The following is a 19,759-nucleotide window of genomic DNA, read 5'->3' as shown; positions in this document are numbered from 1 at the left end:
CTGCTCTACATCAGAGTCAAGTGTTAAAACACAAGCTTCCCAAGAACAAAGAAACTGTATTTAACCTATTAGGCATATCATCTACATCAACATGCTAGATACTACACAGTTCATTCATTATATGTGACAGGAAAAGAATAAATGCAAAGGCCTCATGAAAGCTGAGGAACAATTTGAACCCTTCATTACTGAACTTCACATTTTAAGTTCTTATGACAGACAGCTAAATTGAGAAGGAAGAAATTCGCATAAAAAGAGAAACAGATCCAGAACTCCCCCCCAAAAAAGAACAAAACAAAACAAAACAAAAAAACTAAAAAAGAAATGTTGGTAAATAAAGGCAGTAATCACTTGAATCCTTAATTAATACCTTAATACCTTCATTATCAATTCTATTAGTGCTATCCCAGAGATTCCATTCAATTAAGCTTATTGAATACAGTGTTAAGTAATTTCTCCTTATTTATGTAGTATCTTCTTTTTTTTTTTTTTAATGTAGTATCTTCTAAGTCTCTTAAATTTCCATGAAAATCTTGTAAGAAACCTTAGAATATTCTATCTGGCTACACACATTTACTAATTCTGTTTTGTTTTTGTTTTTTTTAATTTTATTTTTTCAGTGTTCCAAAATTCATTGTTTATGCACCACATCCAGTGCTCCATGCAATACATGCCCTCCTTAATACCCATCACCAGGCTCATCCATTCCCCTACCCACCTCCCCTTCAAAACCCTGTTTGTTTCTCAGAGTCCACAGTTTCTCATGCTGCATCTCCCCCTCTGATTTACCCCAATTGACTTTTCCTTTCCTTTTCTTAATGTCCTCCATGTTATTCCTTATGCTCTACAAGTAAATGAAACCATATGATAATTGACTTTCTGTTTGATTAGAAAATTAAAAAAGGGGTACAGACATGAGACCATAGATAAGACCATGGAGGAAGCGACAGTCAAATACAACTATGACTTCAAACAGAAATGAATTTCCATAAAGTGACATACCTTTCTTCTCTTGCTTCAGGGCTATTCTGTGATGTAATTGTAGTATCTTTTTTCTTTTCTTCAGGGTCTTTATCTGTTGATGGTCCATCTGAAAATTAGGAAATCCCTCAGTTGTTAGCATTTGTTTAAAAAATTATAAAATGGAACTACTTCACATTATCAAGCTACTGATGCAACAACAACAACAAAAATCCTAAAAATTTCAAAAGTAAATGAAGTTTATGCAAGCTATTCTACTAGCATAAGTACTTGGGTATTTTTCACAGTGCATGCTTAGCATTCCCAAATAAACTCCCTCATTTAGTGGGAAGCACAAATTCATATGCCAATGGGAACCTAAAATGGCAAAAAATATACTTAAAAATTAAATCTTTTAAAAAACTAGTAAATAATTATTTAATCAGTGAAACAGAGAAAAATATACAGAACAAAGGAAAGAATACAGAAATAATATCAGTACTGTCATTTTAAAAATGAAAAGTGCAAAGCATATATAGCAATATAATTTTAACAATTTTTCATGAAGTCAAAAAATTTGAGGTAGTATCCAAAATGTATATAAATATTTCTGGGATAGTAAACAAAGAACATTTTCATAGAAAAGACTTCAGGATTAGTAAGGCCTACCTAACACCTCCTCTATCTTAAATAATCTGTAAAGTAATATAGAGTCCATAAACTTTAAGAGATAAAGAGTTGTCAAACAGATTGGGCCAATGCAATTGTTTAACAATGAAAAGAAACATACATGTTTAAATCAACCAGAACTGCCTTCTGAAGCAGGGTTCAGAAAACGTTTGGATCTACTGCATAAATTATCCCACTTATCTATCTACATTTTGATCCCTACATAAGTAATAAGAGCTACATAAATACTTTACTTCTGCATATCCCTCTGTACAGCATATAAAAGAACATACACATATTCAACTGTTTATCAGGACTACCTATGTAACTTTTAAGCATAACCTAAAGCTCAAGCTCCTATCCTGATCCATTCAATCCAAATCTCTGGCAGTGAAGCATGAGCATCAAAATCTTTAAAAGTTCCCCAGATGACTCTAATATGCTAATCTAGATGAGGCTAATTGATAGAGAATGGTCTAAATCACAATTCTAGGAACTCATCTTGTAAACGTTAGGGTTACAAAATCCAAAATACAATTCAAGTCCCCTATAATACTGTGTAAGTTTTCACTTACTAATTTTATTGCCCCTTTTTATTCTCTACAATTCATTTCCAAAGCCTAAAACTGGCAGAAAACAAAGATTACTAATGACATTAAGAATATAACAAGGACTAGAAAATACTCCAAAACTAAAAGGGTAGAAAGCATGTGAAAGGTGATGTAACAATGCAATACTACCTAACAATGCAATCATACGGATCCCACACATGGCTCTAACGGTGTGAACTGGTGAAATCCAAGAGATGTAAACAGCCTTAAAAGCATTCCTACTATCTGAACATAGTGTCATGAGCAACAGAGCAGACCCAGAGAGAAGCAGTCCAGCTCTGGACTGAGACTATCTGCAGATTACACCTCACCACCAATCCAACTGTGCACAAGATGCTTAATCTCTCTGTATCTCCATTCCTCTTTAGAAAATGGGAAATATATTGACACCTAGTACATTGGGCTCCTGGGAGGGTTAAATATATCCGTATGTTAAGTATTCAAACTATGCTGCAATGTAGCAGTAGTAGTAAATCTTCTGGAAATCTATCTAGTAGTAATCTATAGAAAAAGTTTTAGGCAGACAGATGTTCATCAAGACATTATTTATAATAGCTATAAAGTTAAGAAAAACACATCTAAGTGATTAAATTAAGGCATAATCACCCAGTAGATTATTCTGAAGCCAATAAAAGTGAGTTAATGATATAAAACATAAATTTTTTTCATTAAAAAAGGCAATATAAGTAAATATACATACAGTATAAAAAGAGTTATAGTTGAAGCAAAACCCATACACAAGGAGAAAAAAAGGGCAAGAAATGCAACAAGATATTAACTGATTGTATTTAAAGACAGACTTAATGATTTCTTTTCCTCCTCCAATTCTCCATATTTAATGAACATGGAAATCTTTCAATATTAAAAAAAAGTTTTTAAAGGAGAACTTGTAATGAGATCAGATACCTCCAACAAGTATAAAAGAGTAGAACTTCTTTAAATTTAAGATTAAATGAACGTAACTATAATGTCCCACAAAATGTAAACCATCTTTCCAAAAATAAAAAACATGTATATGGTTTTCAGTCAACTTTCTATGGCAAATTCTAATTACTTTAGAATATGGAATAAGATTTAAAATTTAAATGAATTATAAACATAAAGTTTCAGTTTGTCTTTAAGACTAGGTTTTTTTTTAAGTTTTTTATTTTGAAATAATCTGAAGCTTGCACCAATGTTTTAGAATGATGCAAAAAACTTTACTCAGGGGTGCCTGGGTGGCTCAGTGCGTTAAAGCCTCTGTCTTCGGCTCAGGTCATGATCCCAGGGTCCTGGGATCGAGCCCCACATCGGGCTCTCTGCTCGGCGGGGAGCCTGCTTCCCTCTCTCTCTGCCTGCCTCTCTGCCTACTTGTGATCTCTGTCTGTCAAATAAATAAATAAAATCTTAAAAAAAAAAAAAAAAAAACAACAACAAAAAAAACTTTACTCAGGCACACCTGAGTGGCACAGTCGGTTAACCATCCAGACTCTTGGATTTGGCTCAGACAGTGATCTCAGAGCCCTGGGACTGGGACCTATGTCGGGCTCTGTGCTCAGCATGGAGCCAGCTGGGGTTTCTCTCTCTTCTCCCTCTGCCCCTCCCCACTGCACACTCTCTCTCTAAAATAAATAATAAATAAATCTTAAAAAAAAAACTTCACTCAGATTCCCCAAGTGTTAATGTTTGGTATACTCACTTCCTTATTCATTCATCACTGCCCCCTACTATACACATACATGTGTGCTATATGTACACAAACATGCATACTGTGTGCACACATATTTCTTTTGAACCATGTGAAAATCCATAGCAGACAGCCTGCTCCTTAATCCCAAAATACTTCACTATGTATTCCCCAGGAAAAAAATTCATTTATATAACCACAGTAAATAATAAGTAAATTTAACAATGATACAATACTGCTTACTTACCTACAGACCTTACAAAAAGGTCTTTAAAGCAATTTTTACTTTCTGGTCCAGAATCCAATACAGGAACATATATTATATTTAATTTTCTTAAGACTAAACTCTTTAAATTTTAGAGGCTTTACAATTTTTAGTTCTTAGTTTCTAAGCTCTTGGAAATAATAGGTTTTTCTGTTATTACTACTATTGCCCTTGAAATTTTAAAAGTTTCAACTTTTTCTATTTTTTGTCCATGTAAGGCTAATATCTGCTTGATTCCATGCTGGGGCAGGGAAGACAGATGAACCCAACATATTTTTTGGTTCCAGAATATAAAAAAAAGATAAAACTGAAGGGGTCTGTCAAACGGACACAAGAGCCAGTTTGAATGGGTGCCCATTAGTCAAATTTGGGATAATATAAACATCAAAATAATAATAACAGTAATGAATTATAATCCATGTTATAAAATAGGAATCCACTAATGGGAAAATAATAGGCAAGTAAAAGGAGGGTTCTTTCTTGTAGTAGTAGAATGTTGGTTTATAAATACTGAAGAAGCAGAAGAGTTAGAAAATCACAATTTTGCAACTAACACTATAAAGAGCAGTTTGGGCAAGAATTGGTTGATACTAGGGGTGCCTGGGTGGCTCAGTGGGTTAAAGCCTCTGCCTTCGGCTGAGGTCATGATCTCCCTTCCTGGGATCAAGCCCTGCATTGGGCTATCTGCTCAGCAGGGAGCCTGCTTCCCCCCACTCTCTGCCTGCCACTCTGCCTACTTGTGATATCTCTCTCTGTCAAATAAATAAATAAAAATCCTTTAGAAAAAAAAAAAAAAGAATTGGTTGATACTAAATGGGGGGTGGGGAGAAGACCGAAGAGAAGCAATAGTTTAAGGATCTTAAAATGTCCCTCATAAAATGCCTATCAGATATAAGAAGAAAAATGATAAACTATACAGTGTATGCCTTGACTGGGTTATCAAAATTAACAACATCAATGCCTCTGGATGTGATAACCTCATATCCAACTACAGATGCACAATCTGATCTAATCATGAGAAAATAACAGAAAAAGTCCAAATCAGAATTATTTTAAGCTGCTATTAAAAACACCGATGAAAAATAAATAAATAAATAAAAAGAAAGATGAGTGCTTATATTCTTCAAATTGTCAATGTTATAAATAACATAAGAAGGCTTATCTATTCCAGAGCAGAAGATTAGTGATCCTAGACTGGTTCTGAAAGGGGAAAAAAAAAATTATAGAGGACATCAGTGGGACACCTGACAAAACAGGAATCTGCACTATAGATTATATAGTACTATACTGATGTTAAATTTCTTGAATTTCCTATATTATGATTACATAAGAAAATAAACTTGTTCCAAGGATATAGACACTTAAGTACTGAAGGGTAAAGCACGATAGATGAAACTATTCTCAAATGGTTCAGCGAAAGTAATTTGTGCGTTTGAATATATACATACAGAGAAAGAGAAGAAATATGACAAAACAAAAATGGCAAATATTAAAAATTAATGATCTAGAAAAAGATACATGTGAATTATTTTTATTATTCTTGTAAACTTTCTGTAAGTCAGAAAATCATTTCAAGGAGCACTTGAGTGACTCAGTCGTTAAGCATCTGCCTTCAGCTCAGGTCATGATCCCAGAGTCCTGGGATGGAGCCCCGCATCAGGCTCCTTGCTTAGCGGGAAGCCTACTTCTCCCTGTCCCACTCCCCCTGGCTTGTGATCCCTCTCTCACTGTGTCGTTCTCTGTCAAACAAATAAATAAAATCTTAAAAAAAAAAAAAAAGAAAGAAAATTATTTCAAAAACCTTTTTAAAAAGTATGACAACTTTCTCATGGGCAGAAATTTTCTTCTTAAAGAGAATTCCAGTTCTAAGTGTTAAAAGACAAAAAAAGCTAATTTTGACTAACTTAAAAAAGCAAAACCCTCAGGGATGTCAGACTAATGCCACTCTCTCTTAATATAAGGCATTGATTTCAATACATTTATATTTGTAAACAGAAAAAAATGCAAATACCAAATGTTTGAGTAAGTCAGATCACAAATATATATAAGGGAAGATCAATTATACCTAGTAACTTTTTCCAGGATTTGATGAGAGACTTTGCTAAAGATGTAACTTCTTCATCTGTACTCTGCTTGCGAATAGCATTTACTGACATTCCAATTCTTGTGGACTGCAAGGCAATGACAAAAAAATTTGTATAAGCCATTTTCTTTCAGACACTTTAGTGTTTCATTTTCTTCTTTCCCATTTTCCTGTGAGAAAAAAACTCAGTTATTTAAATTCTTTAATACTATATTAATATATTCTTGTATATTATATATATATATATATATATATATATATATTCTTGTATACGACAGAATTAAGATACATGCGTCTTTAGATCAAATACTGGACTCATCGAGGTTATTACCATAGAGATCTGTAAGCATATAAGTTGCTACTGTAATAAGGCTGCTTAACCAGTAAAATGAAATCAGTCTTTCCATATCTCTCAAAGAATAAAACATAAAATGTTTGTATTTATATTTAGGCCATCCTGAAGCAATCATGACTAATATATGCACTTCTTTGTTTCTATATATTCTTCAACATAGATTACTCCATAAATCACCTGCTGAGACTTCAATGAGAATACCCAAATATTACCATCAATAGAGGTTTAAAAGCATTTTTTTGCCCAAACCAGCAAATAATCACGGAAATTAAAATGGACTTCACAGAATACAGTAATACATCATGCAGTAATATTATTGTTATTTATTATTCCTATGCCCAGGATTATGCTGGGAGCATCCATATATTCATTAATCTTCCTAACAACCCTATGAAGTTGAGATCATTATCCCTACTTGTCCAGCAATATTACTAATTGGTAAAGCTGGGATTTTAATGCAGGTCTGCCCACCCCCAAAGTCCATGCTCTTTCCTGCACATCAATGGTTTTCAAATTGTGCTCAAAGAACACAAAAGCTATGACAGGCCAATTAAGGATGATAAATAAAAAATGGTAAATTATTTAGTAAGTTCAAGTTGTTAATAGACAATCTTTCAAAACATACAGTCAATGGAAGAAAAAAATAACAAAAGGAATTGTTAGTGGCAAAAAAGGCGGGGGGGAATCCCTGCTACAAACTTTAAGACAGAATAATAAATGGGCACTTATGGTTTCCTGCTAAATTATTCAGTCTTCTCAACAAAGAGATTCAAGACAGAAATTGGTTCAAGAATTCAGAATATGTGTTTGGCTGGAATGGCCTATGTTATACCTATGGAAGGCTACGCAATGCAGGTAAGGTTTCATAGTAAAAGATAAAGGGGACTCTGCAATTCTAAAATCCAAAAATGTTTTGTGATTAATGTTTTGGGAGGGTTTTCCCCCAAAGAAAGAGGTTTATTGCTTTAACAAAATGCTCTCAGAACTTTTTTTAGAGAAGAAAATATTTTGAGAACTTTAAAACTTTTTAGAACTTTCTAACACTTCGATACAGAAAATTTTCCAGAAGCAAGTGCCTGGGCTGCCTGGCATAGCCTACAACTGTGTGGACCCAGAGCTGTCCTACTGGATGCAGCTAACTGCTTAGAAGCCAGGCTTGCACTTACAGCCACCATACCAAGTGTCAGGTCTGGCTTCTTATCCTGATGCCTTCAGCACTCCTTCTCCAGCACCCATCCACAGCTCTTCCTCGCTACCACCCACAACCCACCCCACCAACCTAGACGAAAACCTACTTTTGGAATGAGGCAGGGAAATCGTCTGAGTTACTAACATAGTTCTGAAGCTTGCAATTGATATAGACTGGCAAAGAAAATGGGATTTTAGGAAGGAGAGGCAAGCAAAGATATAAGGAGAGCATGAACAAATCGTGTGCTGTGCATGATTGCTTTTTAATTATCACAGGATGTTTTCATCACTAAAGAGTCAATAATTTCCTGCTTAAACCCCATGAAAACCCATATGGAGACTAAGCATCTGTAACAAACATGTTTATTTAAGAAAGAGATCATCTAGTCAAAAAATAGTAAGAAATGAGACTGCTAAGGTAGACTGACAAAGATCTGGGTAGGGTTTTCCTCCATTTTAAAAAGAGGGTATTTGGGGAACAGTAGAAGAAACTAGACAGAGGAAAGGATTATGAAGCTGTATTACTTTGATAACCAATTCTAGATGTCCCTCTAAGAATTCTCTGGATTCTGGTTTTTTCCTAAAACCAGTATACTATAATTTACAGGATGTAACAGGTGGCCTATAAAAAAAGTGTTGTGTGCTCAAATAATATTAAGATTGTAGAGCCGAGGTGCCTGGGTGGCTGTCGTCGGTTAAGCATCTGCCTCTGGCTCGGGTCCGGGGATTGAGCCCTGCATCGGGCTCCCTGCTCAGCAAAGTCTGCTTCTCACTCTCTCTCTGCCCCTCCCCCTGCTTGTGCATGAGCTCTCTTCCTCTCAAATAAATAAATAAAATCTTTAAAATTAATAAATAAATAATGCAAACAAACAAAAAAGAACTATAGAGTTAAAATGCTTCTTGACTCCAAAACTAATGAAGGTTTTTGAGATCAACTATACATTGTGAAATTCTAGACAGAGAAAATGTATGCTTTGCCCATGTCTGGCCATCTGATATGTATAGAACACCAATTCTGCAATTAGAAATATGCTACCTTGGTGGGTACCTGGGTGGCCCAGGCTAAGTGTCTACCTTGGGCTCAAGTCATGATCCCAAGGTTCTGATCCCAGGGTCCTAGAATGGAGCCCCATGTCAGGCTCTCTGTTCAATAGGGAGCCTGGTTCTCCCTCTCCCTCTGCATCTGCCTGCCACTCTCCCTGCTTGTGCACACTCGCTCTCTCTCCGTCAAATAAATAAACAAAATCTTAAAAATAAAAAAAAAATTAAAAAAAAAGAAAGACACTCACTCCCTTGGAAAGATGGGGAAGGCATTAAGCAGACTTAGAGAATCAGCTGCACATTGGCGGTAAAGCAGAAAGGAATGAGTAGTGAGATTAAGAGACACTATCAGCATCACAGGAACGAAGCAGACTTGCATGTTCTAGAAGAAGAATCATCTTTATGATCACTCATGAGTTTTTGCCAAGATGATTTAAGATAGCCACTAAATCTTTTTTTTTTTTAAAGATTTTATTTATTTATTTGACAGACAGAGATCACGAGTAGGCAGAGAGGCAGGCAGAGAGAGGGGGAAGCGGGCTCCCCACTGAGCAGAGAGTCCGATGCGGGGCTCGATCCCAGAACCCTGGGATCATGACCTGAGCCGAAGGCAAAGGCTTTAACCCACTGAGCCACCCAGGCGCCCCAATAGTCACTAAATCTTAAAGGAAAAAAATACAAAGCTACTAAAAACACTGTTGAAAGAAATTAAACACCAAAATAAATAGAAAGGTATCCCATATTCACGAATCATAAGGCTTAAATGTTTAGACTGCAATACTAATAAAATCCAACTATAGATTCAATGCAACCCCTATTAAAATCCCAGCTGCCTCTTGTGTAGAAACTGATAAGCTGGGGCACCTGGGTGGCTCAGTAGGTTAAGCGTCTGCCTTAGGCTCAGGTCATGATCTCAGGGTCCTGGGATCGAGCCCTGCACCAGGCTCTCTGCTCAGCAGGGAGCCTGCTTCCCTCCTTTCTCTGCCTGCCTCTCTGCCTACTCGTGATCTCTCTCTCTCTGTCAAATAAATAAATAAAATCTTAAAAAAAAAAAAAAAAAGACTTTTAGAAACTGATAAGTTTATTCTAAAGTTCATACAGAAATACAAGGGACGGGGCGCCTGGGTGGCTCAGTGGGTTGAGGCCTCTGCCTTCGGCTCAGGTCGTGATCCCAGGGTCCTGGGATCGAGCCCCGCATCGGGCTCTCTGCTCGGCAGGGAACCTGCTTCCTCCTCTCTATCTGCCTGCCTCTCTGCCTACTTGTGATCTTTGTCTGTCAAATAAATAAATAAAATCTTAAAAAAAAAAAAAAAGAAATACAAGGGACACAGAATAGCCAAAACAATCTTAAAGAATAAACTTTTGAGGGGTGCCTGGGTGGCTCAGTGGGTTAAAGCCTCTGCCTTGGGCTCAGGTCATGATCCCAGGGTCCTGGGATGGAGCCCCACATCGGGCTCTCTGCTCCGCAGGGAGCCTGCTTCTCCCTCTCTCTCTGCCTACTGCTCTGCCTACTTGTGATCTCTGTCTGTCAAATAAATAAATAAAATCTTTAAAAAAAAAAAAAAAGAATAAACTTTTGAAGGACTCACAATTACCAAATTCAAAACTTATTACAAAACTACAATAATCAAGACAACGTGGTCCTATATAAAGAGAGACATGCAAATTAATGGAACAGATTTAAGAATCCAGAAATAAACTCCTCCATTTTTTGTCATTTTCAATAAGGATGTCAAGATAATTCATTAGACAGAAGAATATTAAAAAGTAAACAAGTAGATATCCATATGTAAAAGAATGAAATTGGACTTCTTTATACCACATGAAAATTAACTCAAAATGAATCACAGAACTAAATGAAAGAGCCCCCCCAAAAAAGGAATAAATTTTTATAACCTTGAGTTAAGTAACTGTTTGAGATTTGACATCTAAAGCACAAGCAACCAAAGAAAACAGACAAATCAGACTACAACAAAATTTTAAACTTCTGTGCTTCAAAGAACATCACTAAGAAAGTAAAAATAACCTACAGAATAGGAGATATTTGCAAACTCTATATATGATTAAGGGACTTGTACCTAGAATATATAAAGAATGATCCCAAATTAGTTAATAAAAAAAAACTATCGGGGCGCCTAGGTGGCTCAGCGGGTTAAAGCCTCTGCCTTCAGCTCAGGTCGTGATCCCAGGGTCCTGGGATTGAGCCCGGCATCGGGCTCTCTGCTCAGCAGGGAGCCTGTTTCCTCCTCTCTCTCTGCCTGCCTCTCTGCCTACTTGTGATCTCTGTCTGTCAAATAAATAAATAAAATCTTAAAAAAAAAAACTATCCAACTTAAAAATAGGCAAAAGCTCTGAAATGACATTTCTCCAAAGAAAACGTATGAATGGTTAAAAAGTACATGAAAAGATGTTCAACATAATTAGTCATTAGGAAAATGGAAATCAATACCACAATGAGATATAACTTCACACCTACTAAGATGGGTATAATCAAAGATAATAACAAGTGTTGACAAGAATGTGGATAAACTAGAACCTTCATTTACTTGCTGTTGGGAATGCAAAATTGTACAGTCACTTGGGAAAGCAGTCTGGCAGGTCCTCAAAATATTCAACACAAAGTTACCTTATGACTCATCGTTTCCACTCTTTCAGATCTCTACCCAAGAGAAACAGAAACACATAAACCGATATATGAATGTGCAAAGCAAGAGTCATAACAACCAAAAAAGGAGAAATAACCCAAATGCCCATCAACTGACAAATGGATAAACAAAATGTAGTATATCCATACAATGGAGTATTATTCAGCCAGAAAAAGGAATAAAGTACCAATACATGCTACAACACAGGATTATGCTTGAGGATTATGCTAAGTAAAAGCAGCCAGCCAGGCACCTCACTGACTTAGGTGATAGAGCATGGGACTCCTGATCTTGGGAGTCATGAGTTCAAGGCTCACATTTAAGTTTACTTAAGATTAAAAATAAAAAAAATTTAAAAACTTAAAAAAAAAAAAAAAGGCAGCCAAAACGAAAAGGTCAGATAATGTATGGCTTCATTTATATGAAATCTCTGGAATAGGTAAATCTAAAGAGAAAAAAGGTAGACTGATTAGTGCTTGCCTGGGGAGAAATAAAGACTAATAACTAAAAGGTACCCCAGAGGCTAGCTTCATGCTGGCAGCAGCTATCAATAACAGACCAAGAAAGTGAGATTTAGGGAGATCAAATCAGGGCCAAGAATCCACCTTCATTTCCTTTCACAGTGAGATTTCAAACTTGGGAGATTCAGGTTTTATTCTTTTTGAGGAAGGCAACATTTTTCTATAGTGGTAATTTAGTAGATTATTGATTTATGTTGCCATCTTTAAAAAAGCCCAGAACATTGTAACAGGACAATACAAAAAAGTTTATGGTATTAAAAATGTTTTGGTATTTTATGACAATTATCTATTCAAATCATGAAACAGATTAGCACATACCTGTAGTAATTCCAGGGTCATGGGAATATTCTTAAGCTCCTTCAGTAGATCCAATGCTCCAGCCTATAAAACAAAATAATTGTATATTGAACTTCCCAGCTGACAAAGCAAAGACTAACTAGAGATTTAAATTTATGTTTTCCTATCCACAACTCACTATGGCTCACTTATTCATGTGGGAATAGTATATATATAAAAGGGAGAAAGGGAAAGAGAGGTAGTGTTTTCCAAATAATGGTTGTAACTCATTAAAGAAATATAAAATCCATTTACTGGGTTATGATCAGCACTTATTAAGTACTGCTTTGTTAAAGTTCATTTTACATATAGTATTTATGTGTCCCAATTAGAAATCTGAATTGGATTTCCTACTATGGTGGCATAACACATCCCAAATTTCCATAGAGAACACCTATCTGATTAAGGAGCCAACCCTGAGAAAGTGGGAATGGAGGTCAGAAAATGTTGCAGCACCTCTAGCATTCATTCACACACAAGGAGAGTGGGAAAGGACATATCTGTACTAGAATTCTCTTGAGGTCTCTCTGTATCTTCCCAGTCTGTCACAAAAACACTGCTGTCTACCTGATTCTTACAAAGTAGGAAAAAGCAAAATCTGAGAGACAACTCAGAATTAAGATTTTAAGCTCACAAGCCTGTCCACTGCCATCTAGAATCAAAGGCTCGCACATTGATGATGAAGATGGAACAAAATAAGGCTCCTAGAAGAATTATATAAATCACCTAAAGTTTAAAAAGGAATGAAATAAGAAGCAACAGCATGACCTATACCTATGGCCAAATATTCCAATTTATCATATTTCATACAATACAGTCACTTAGGGGCGCCTGGGTGGCTCAATGGGTTAAATCCTCTGCCTTCAGCTCACGTCGTGGTCTCAGGGTCCTGGGATCGAGCCCTGCATCGGGTTCCCTGCTCAGCAGGGAGCCTGCTTCCTCCTCTCTCTGCCTGCCTCTCTGCCTACTTGTGATCTCTGTCTGTCAAATAAATAAATAAAATCTTTAAAAATTTAAAAAAAAATAGTCACTTAGTCATATTTTAGTCATATACTCACTGTACTATATTTAGACACATCGTTAGTCTATATGCCACTAATAAAGAAAAAACATTAAACTATGGCATAGTATTATCACTGTTTTTTTAGTTTTTTAACTCTTTCAGACTTGAAATTTTTATCACGTATCACCTTTTACATATATAAAAGAAAAATATAAGCAAAATAAATTGGCTAAGTTGTTTCTAAAACTATGTCACATTTAGAGTCCTTAAAGCTTATGAGTAACTTACTGACTCAGATTCAATAATATGTTTTTATCCCACCAAAGGTTGTGTCAAAAACACTAGTAATGCAGCATTTCATAAAAGAATCCATCAAAGAGCTAAATTAGCTCTTAGCTGGCTTTGTAGTGTATAGAGCTAGTTGTTTTTCACCCCCACTGCTCTTCAACCATTTGGTTCCTTGAGGTTCAAAGAGGAAGCACTCCACTAATGTTTTTCAGAGTTTCTTCTAAGCCACTGACCAATGAAAATGCTGATGCTGGGTTTGATATTCTGTGTGTGGAACTACATTCCAAGAACCATCTGGTCAACAGTATATGTGTAATTCATTCCACTTTCTCCAGTGTTAAAATATGAAAACTAGGCACCCTATGAATCAGTGAAACACAGCATATCCCAGGAAAATAGAAAGCCCCAGAGAATGTCCCTCATTATGCACCGCAAAGGAAGAAATAAGCATGGAAATTTATGGTACCAAATTTCTTAAATATAAAATTGAATAAAGGCTTCCGGTCATGTAATTTTTCCATTTAAAATTGAGACATCAGACTTGGCTGTGGAGAACAAAAATGTATTAACTTTTCTCTGGTAATAAACATATATATCATTTTAATTTCACCCAGTACCTCATAAATAAAAACTTAAGTTCAACAGCAATTATGAAACAGGTTATTATGAAGGACTTTAATGATTTACTGCTTAAAGATTCCTTCTGATTTTAAAATTCTACAAATTCTTTTCATTTAGAGGTAACCAAAAACAGTGAAACAATATAGTTGCTAGATAAGAAAACTAACATTGATTAAATTTACTAGTAATCAGGAATTTCTACAGGAATGACATCTCAGTGAGGAAATAGGGTCTTCAATCCCCCTTCTGCAAATCCAAAAATCAAACCCTTTGAAAATCAAGATTTCATGGGGCACCTGGGTGGCTCAGTCAGTTAAGCATCTACCTTCAGCTCAGGTCACAATCTCAAAGTCCTGGGATCAAGCCCCACATCAGGCTCCTCCCTCTCCCACTCCTCCTGGCTGGGCATGTCCGTGCCCTCTCTCTCTGTGTCAAATAATTAAATAAAATCTTTAAAAAGAAAATCAAAATTTCTTACAGATTTTCAATAAACTCATTTGCCAGCAACACCTAATCTCAACATATGAAAAGTCATTTATGTTCTATATATCCCACTTCATGTGAGAGTACTACATTTCACTATAGAAATGTTAATGTCTGATTAATGGGAACAGCCCAGATCTGCTTAGGATATATGATATATGTATCATATTATCTTAATAAAATCTGAAAACTGAGGAATTCTCAAATATATCAGACTCTAAAAGTTTTGATTAAGAGATTGTAGACTTAGGGGCGCCTGGGTGGCTCAGTGGGTTAGGCCTCTGCCTTCGGCTCAGGTCATGATCTCAGGGTCCTGGGATCGAGCCCTGCATCGGGCTCTCTGCTCGGCGGGGAGCCTGCTTCCCTCTCTCTCTGCCTGCCTCTCTGCCTACTTGTGATCTCTGTCAAATTAAAAAAAAAAAAAAATTAAAAAAAAAAAAAAAGATTGTAGACTTGTATCTTACAACTACCACAGACATTTTTCTTCTACCCATGTCTCCATGGACTTTCTGATCCATTACCTAGGATTAATTAGAAAGGAAGATAAAGAATCACACTTCTAGGAGTCCTTAGACTTACATAATGCTATCATGTATAAAGTTGATTCTTCTAACACATCTGCAATGTGATGTAAGGTTTAAGCTATTTTCCAAGTAGAAGCAATAAATAGATTTGCATTAAGTTTGCCACACTCTCCTTTTTTACACAGGTGTCTTTGGTGAGACTGGAGTCAGAGATACAAGCTATGGAAGAAGAAAAAGCTAAATAACATTCATGGAATGAAACTATGACCTTTCTCATAATTACACTATGCTCTAGTCAAATAAGATGAATATCTCAATTAAAGTTCTTTAAGAAATAAACAACTATGATGATCTGAATGAGCAAAAAGGCAAAAGCAGATGATCATATATTAATTCAGTGACAAAATCTTCTTTGAATATTACTATGTGCCAAGCACTGTTAAATACTTTATATATGTATTATTTCATGTTCACAATAAACCCTACAGAAACAGGTAATCATTTTACAGAAGGGGAACTGAAAACCCAGATAATTTAGGAAACTTGCACAGTCATATGATTATTACTAACTAAAAAGGGTGAAACCTACCCAGTTCTGTCAAGTTACACTTAACGCTTCTCAACAATACTTGTTAACTGTATACGAAACTCTGAGGATATGGTAATGAGCAAGACAGAAATCCTCTCTGACTACAGGGAATTTAAAATAAACATAAATCTTTGAGTATCTACTTCAAACCCTAAATTATACAAAGAAGCAAACTCAGAAAAGGAAAGTAACTTGGCCAACTGATAGGTAATATAAAAGAAGAAGAACTATAATCTCCTGACCCTCACACCACTGTTCTCTCCATTTCATAGGTCCACTGGGAGTAGTTCTAATCCGTGAGCTGGGGTGAATAGCACTGCCGAACAAGAAACTATGTTCTATCCTTCCCCAATCATCACCTGCCTCTAAAGGTCAAATCTATTAGATTGCAGCATCTCCTACAGATAATGATGCAAGAGAAAGAAAGATTCTACCTTATCTTCCAGAGTCAAATTTAGTTCACAAGACTGGCTGAATAATAAACAACAGCTATAACATGACTTTATTACATGGCTGGTACTATCATCAGAAACAAGTACTTTTACAAAATATGGTATTCAAATTTGTACTGAGCATTCAGCATATACAAGCTCATATAGGGTAGAAACATCCTTCTCCTCAAGGAGACATAAAGAAGAGGAAGCAACACAGAATATACAATGAAGATCATGAGATTGAGATATATAGATATATATACATACACACACACACACACACACACACACACACCCCCAGATCTAAATTCAAATCCACACACTGCCATTTCCTAATTATAAGATCCTGGGAATGCTGCTTACCCTTTTCAAGCTTCAGTTTCTTTATATGTAGGAGAGCATAATACACTGACCTAAAACAGTTAAAATGGTCAAATGGAGTAACATAACACTATGAAGTATTGAAATAGAGTACCTGATACACAGGAGATGGTGGATAAGATGTACAAAGAAATAAAAAATTTATCTACTTCCATCATAACAATATCCTCAAAGAGCCATAAGCCAGCGTTTTAAGTAAGCATTATTTAAGCTCAATCAACTGAAACACCTCTTAGAATTATGAGATTCCAAGGTTTAAAAACTTAAGGTGCTATTTAAAAAGGAAACACTGGGGCACCTGTGTGGCTCACTTGGTTACACGACTGCCTTCGGCTCAGGTCATGATCCCAAAGTCCCAGGATCAAGCCCCAGGATCGAATCTTAGATCAGGTTCCCCACTCAGCGGGAAGTCTGCTTCTCCCTCTGACCCTCCCCCTTTCTCATGCTCTCTGTCTCTCAAATAAATGAAGTCTTAAAAAAAAAAAAAAAAAAAAAAAAAAAAGGAGGGTACCTGGGTGGTATTTGTGTTTGTATGAATGTGTTTTTAAAATAAAAGCTCCAGAGATACCTGGGTGGCTCAGTCGGGTAAGCATCGCCTTTGGCTCAGGTCATGATCCCAGAGCCAGGGGATCAAGCCCCATGTTGGGCTCTCTGCTCAGCAGGGAGCCAGCTTCTCACTCTCCCTCCCGCTCCCCATGCTTGTGCCCTCTCTCTCTCTCATGAAGAAAATCTTAAGGGGCACCTGGGTGGCTCAGTGGGTTAAGGCCTCTGCCTTTGGCTCAGGTCATGATCTCAGGGTCCTGGGATGGAGCGCCACATCAGGCTCTCTGCTCAGTGGGGAGCCCACTTCCCTCTCACTCTCTGCCTGCCTCTCTGCCTACTTGTGATCTCTGTCTGTCAAATAAATAAATAAACTTGTTAAAAAAATTAAAAAAGAAAATATTAAAAAAAGGAAACACTGGAAATATTTTTATTATGGCTCAGCAACATCACTATAAACTAGTAATTATAATTTTACTATGTCATCTCAAATTTGTAGTTATTCTCAACCAAAAGGACAAGCAATGAAAGGAAAAATACATAAATTTGACTTCATAAAAAATGAAAGCTTTGGAACTTCAAAAGACACCATCAAAGAGAGTAAAAAGATAATCCACAGAATGGGAAACAATATATACAAATCCTGTCTCTGGTAAGAGTCTAGTATTCAGAATATAAAGAATCCTTACAATTCAATAATACAAATACTCGGTTTAAAAATGGGCAAAGGATCTGAACAAACATTTCTCCAAACATACAGAAATAGCCAGCAAAAAATGAAAAACGTTCACCATCATCAGTCATCAGAGAAATGCAAATCAAAATCACAATGAGCTACCTCTTCACATCCACTGTGATGGCTATAATCATAAAAGACAAAATAACAAGTGTTGATAAAGATGTGGTCACCCTCATTCATTGCTGGTAAGAATGTAAAATGGTGCAGCAACTTTGGAAAACAGTTTGGCAATTCCTCAAAAAGTTAAACACAGTTATCATACAACCTAGCAATTCTACTCCTAGGTATATATCCAAGAGAAAAAAAAAAAATGTATGTCTACACAAACACCTGCACAAGAATATTCTAAGCAGCATTATTCATAATAACCAAAAAATGGAAATAGCCCCAAATGTCCACCAAATGACAAATAAACAAAATGCAAGATACCCCCACCAGTACAGTAGTGCTGTTCAGTAATACAAAGGAATGAAGTACTGATACCTGCTGTAACATAGATGAATCCTGAAAACACTAAGTGAAAGAGGTCTGTTACAAAAGAATACATATTGTATGATTCCATTTATATGAAATGCCCAGAATAATAAATCCATAGAGACAGAAAACATTTTGGCAGGGTGGCAGGGTGGGGTGGCACAGATATATGGTGACCACTTAATGGGTACAGGTTTCTTTCCTGGAGTTATGAAAGTGTTCCTAAATTAGATAGTGTGGTGATAGCTGTAGAAATCTGTGAATACACTAAAAACCACTGAATTGTACACTTTAAAAGGGAGAACTGTTTTGTGTATTTCAATAAGGCTGTTAAAAAAATCGTGTAGTCATTCTAAATCTCAATATATACTAATTAATCTAAACCTGATATGAAAACCAAAGTTTTTTTTTCTTCAACCCAGTTATAAGACTTAGAAATTCACACATTCCAAGTATCCCAGTTCCTAGTATTTCTAACATCTAAGTTCAATTTCTCTCCCAACAATTTAATTCTACTCAACCCTGAGCCTTCAGTGAAGAAAAAACAAAGCTCAACACCACAGACAAAATCCATGAATCTGAAAATTCTAAGTTACCTTACTCCCTCTAGTCATGTAATAAATCCTTTACAAAAACAATATACAAGGTTTTTAAGCCCTTACCATATCTTAAGGACTCTTAAGATTTTTAATTCATCGGGCGCCTGGATGGCTCAGTGGGTTAAAGCTTCTGTCTTCAGCTCAGGTCATGATCCCAGCATCCTGGGATCAGGACCTGCATCGGGCTCTCTGCTCAGCAAGGAGCCTGCTTCCCCCCTCCACCGCCCCCGCTCTCTCTCTCTGCCTGCCTCTCTGTCTACTTGTGATCTCTGTCTGTCAGATAAATAAATAAAATCTTAAAAAAAAAAAAGATTTTTAATTCATCTAATCTTCACTATATTATCTCCAGTTTACTACCAAAAAAAACAACCAACCAAACAAACAAACAAAAAAACACACAAAAAAAGCAACCTCAAATGGTTTTAGAGATGTTAAGGAACTTGCCTAAGATCACACTGTTAAAGTTCAGAAGAGCCAAGATTTGAACTCAAATTAGGAGTCAGACTTGCTTACTGACATCAAGTCAAAATGACATTAATTTTAAAAAAAGTTAAAATTACCTAAAAAGCAGTTACTGCTTGAAAATTTGGAACTAGGGGCGCCTGGGTGGCTCAGTGGTTTAAGCCTCTGCCTTCGGCTCAGGTCATGATCTCAGGGTCCTGGGATCAAGCCCCGCATCAGGCTCTCTGCTCGGCAGGGAGCCTGCTTCCCCCTCTCTCTCTGCCTGCCTCTCTGCCTGCTTGT

At 36.4% G+C, this 19,759-nt stretch overlaps 1 protein-coding gene across 1 annotated transcript in view; it reads right to left on the bottom strand.

Annotated features, from left to right (window-relative positions):
* Positions 1-19,759, bottom strand: part of LOC308341237 (acyl-protein thioesterase 1) — a 91,300-nt gene that overhangs the window by 18,608 nt on the left and 52,933 nt on the right. The window contains exons 9-11 of the mRNA XM_080801041.1: positions 12,323-12,385; positions 6,237-6,342; positions 1,003-1,090 (exon numbers count right to left, since the gene is read on the bottom strand). Coding sequence (XP_080657167.1) covers positions 1,003-1,090; positions 6,237-6,342; positions 12,323-12,385 — 257 coding nt within the window. The remainder of the gene's footprint in view (positions 1-1,002; positions 1,091-6,236; positions 6,343-12,322; positions 12,386-19,759) is intronic.

This window comes from Martes martes, assembly GCF_963455335.1.
Source record: "Martes martes genome assembly, chromosome: 4".
NCBI classification, from domain to species: Eukaryota; Metazoa; Chordata; class Mammalia; order Carnivora; family Mustelidae; genus Martes; species Martes martes.
This window is presented reverse-complemented; position numbering and strand designations above follow the sequence as displayed.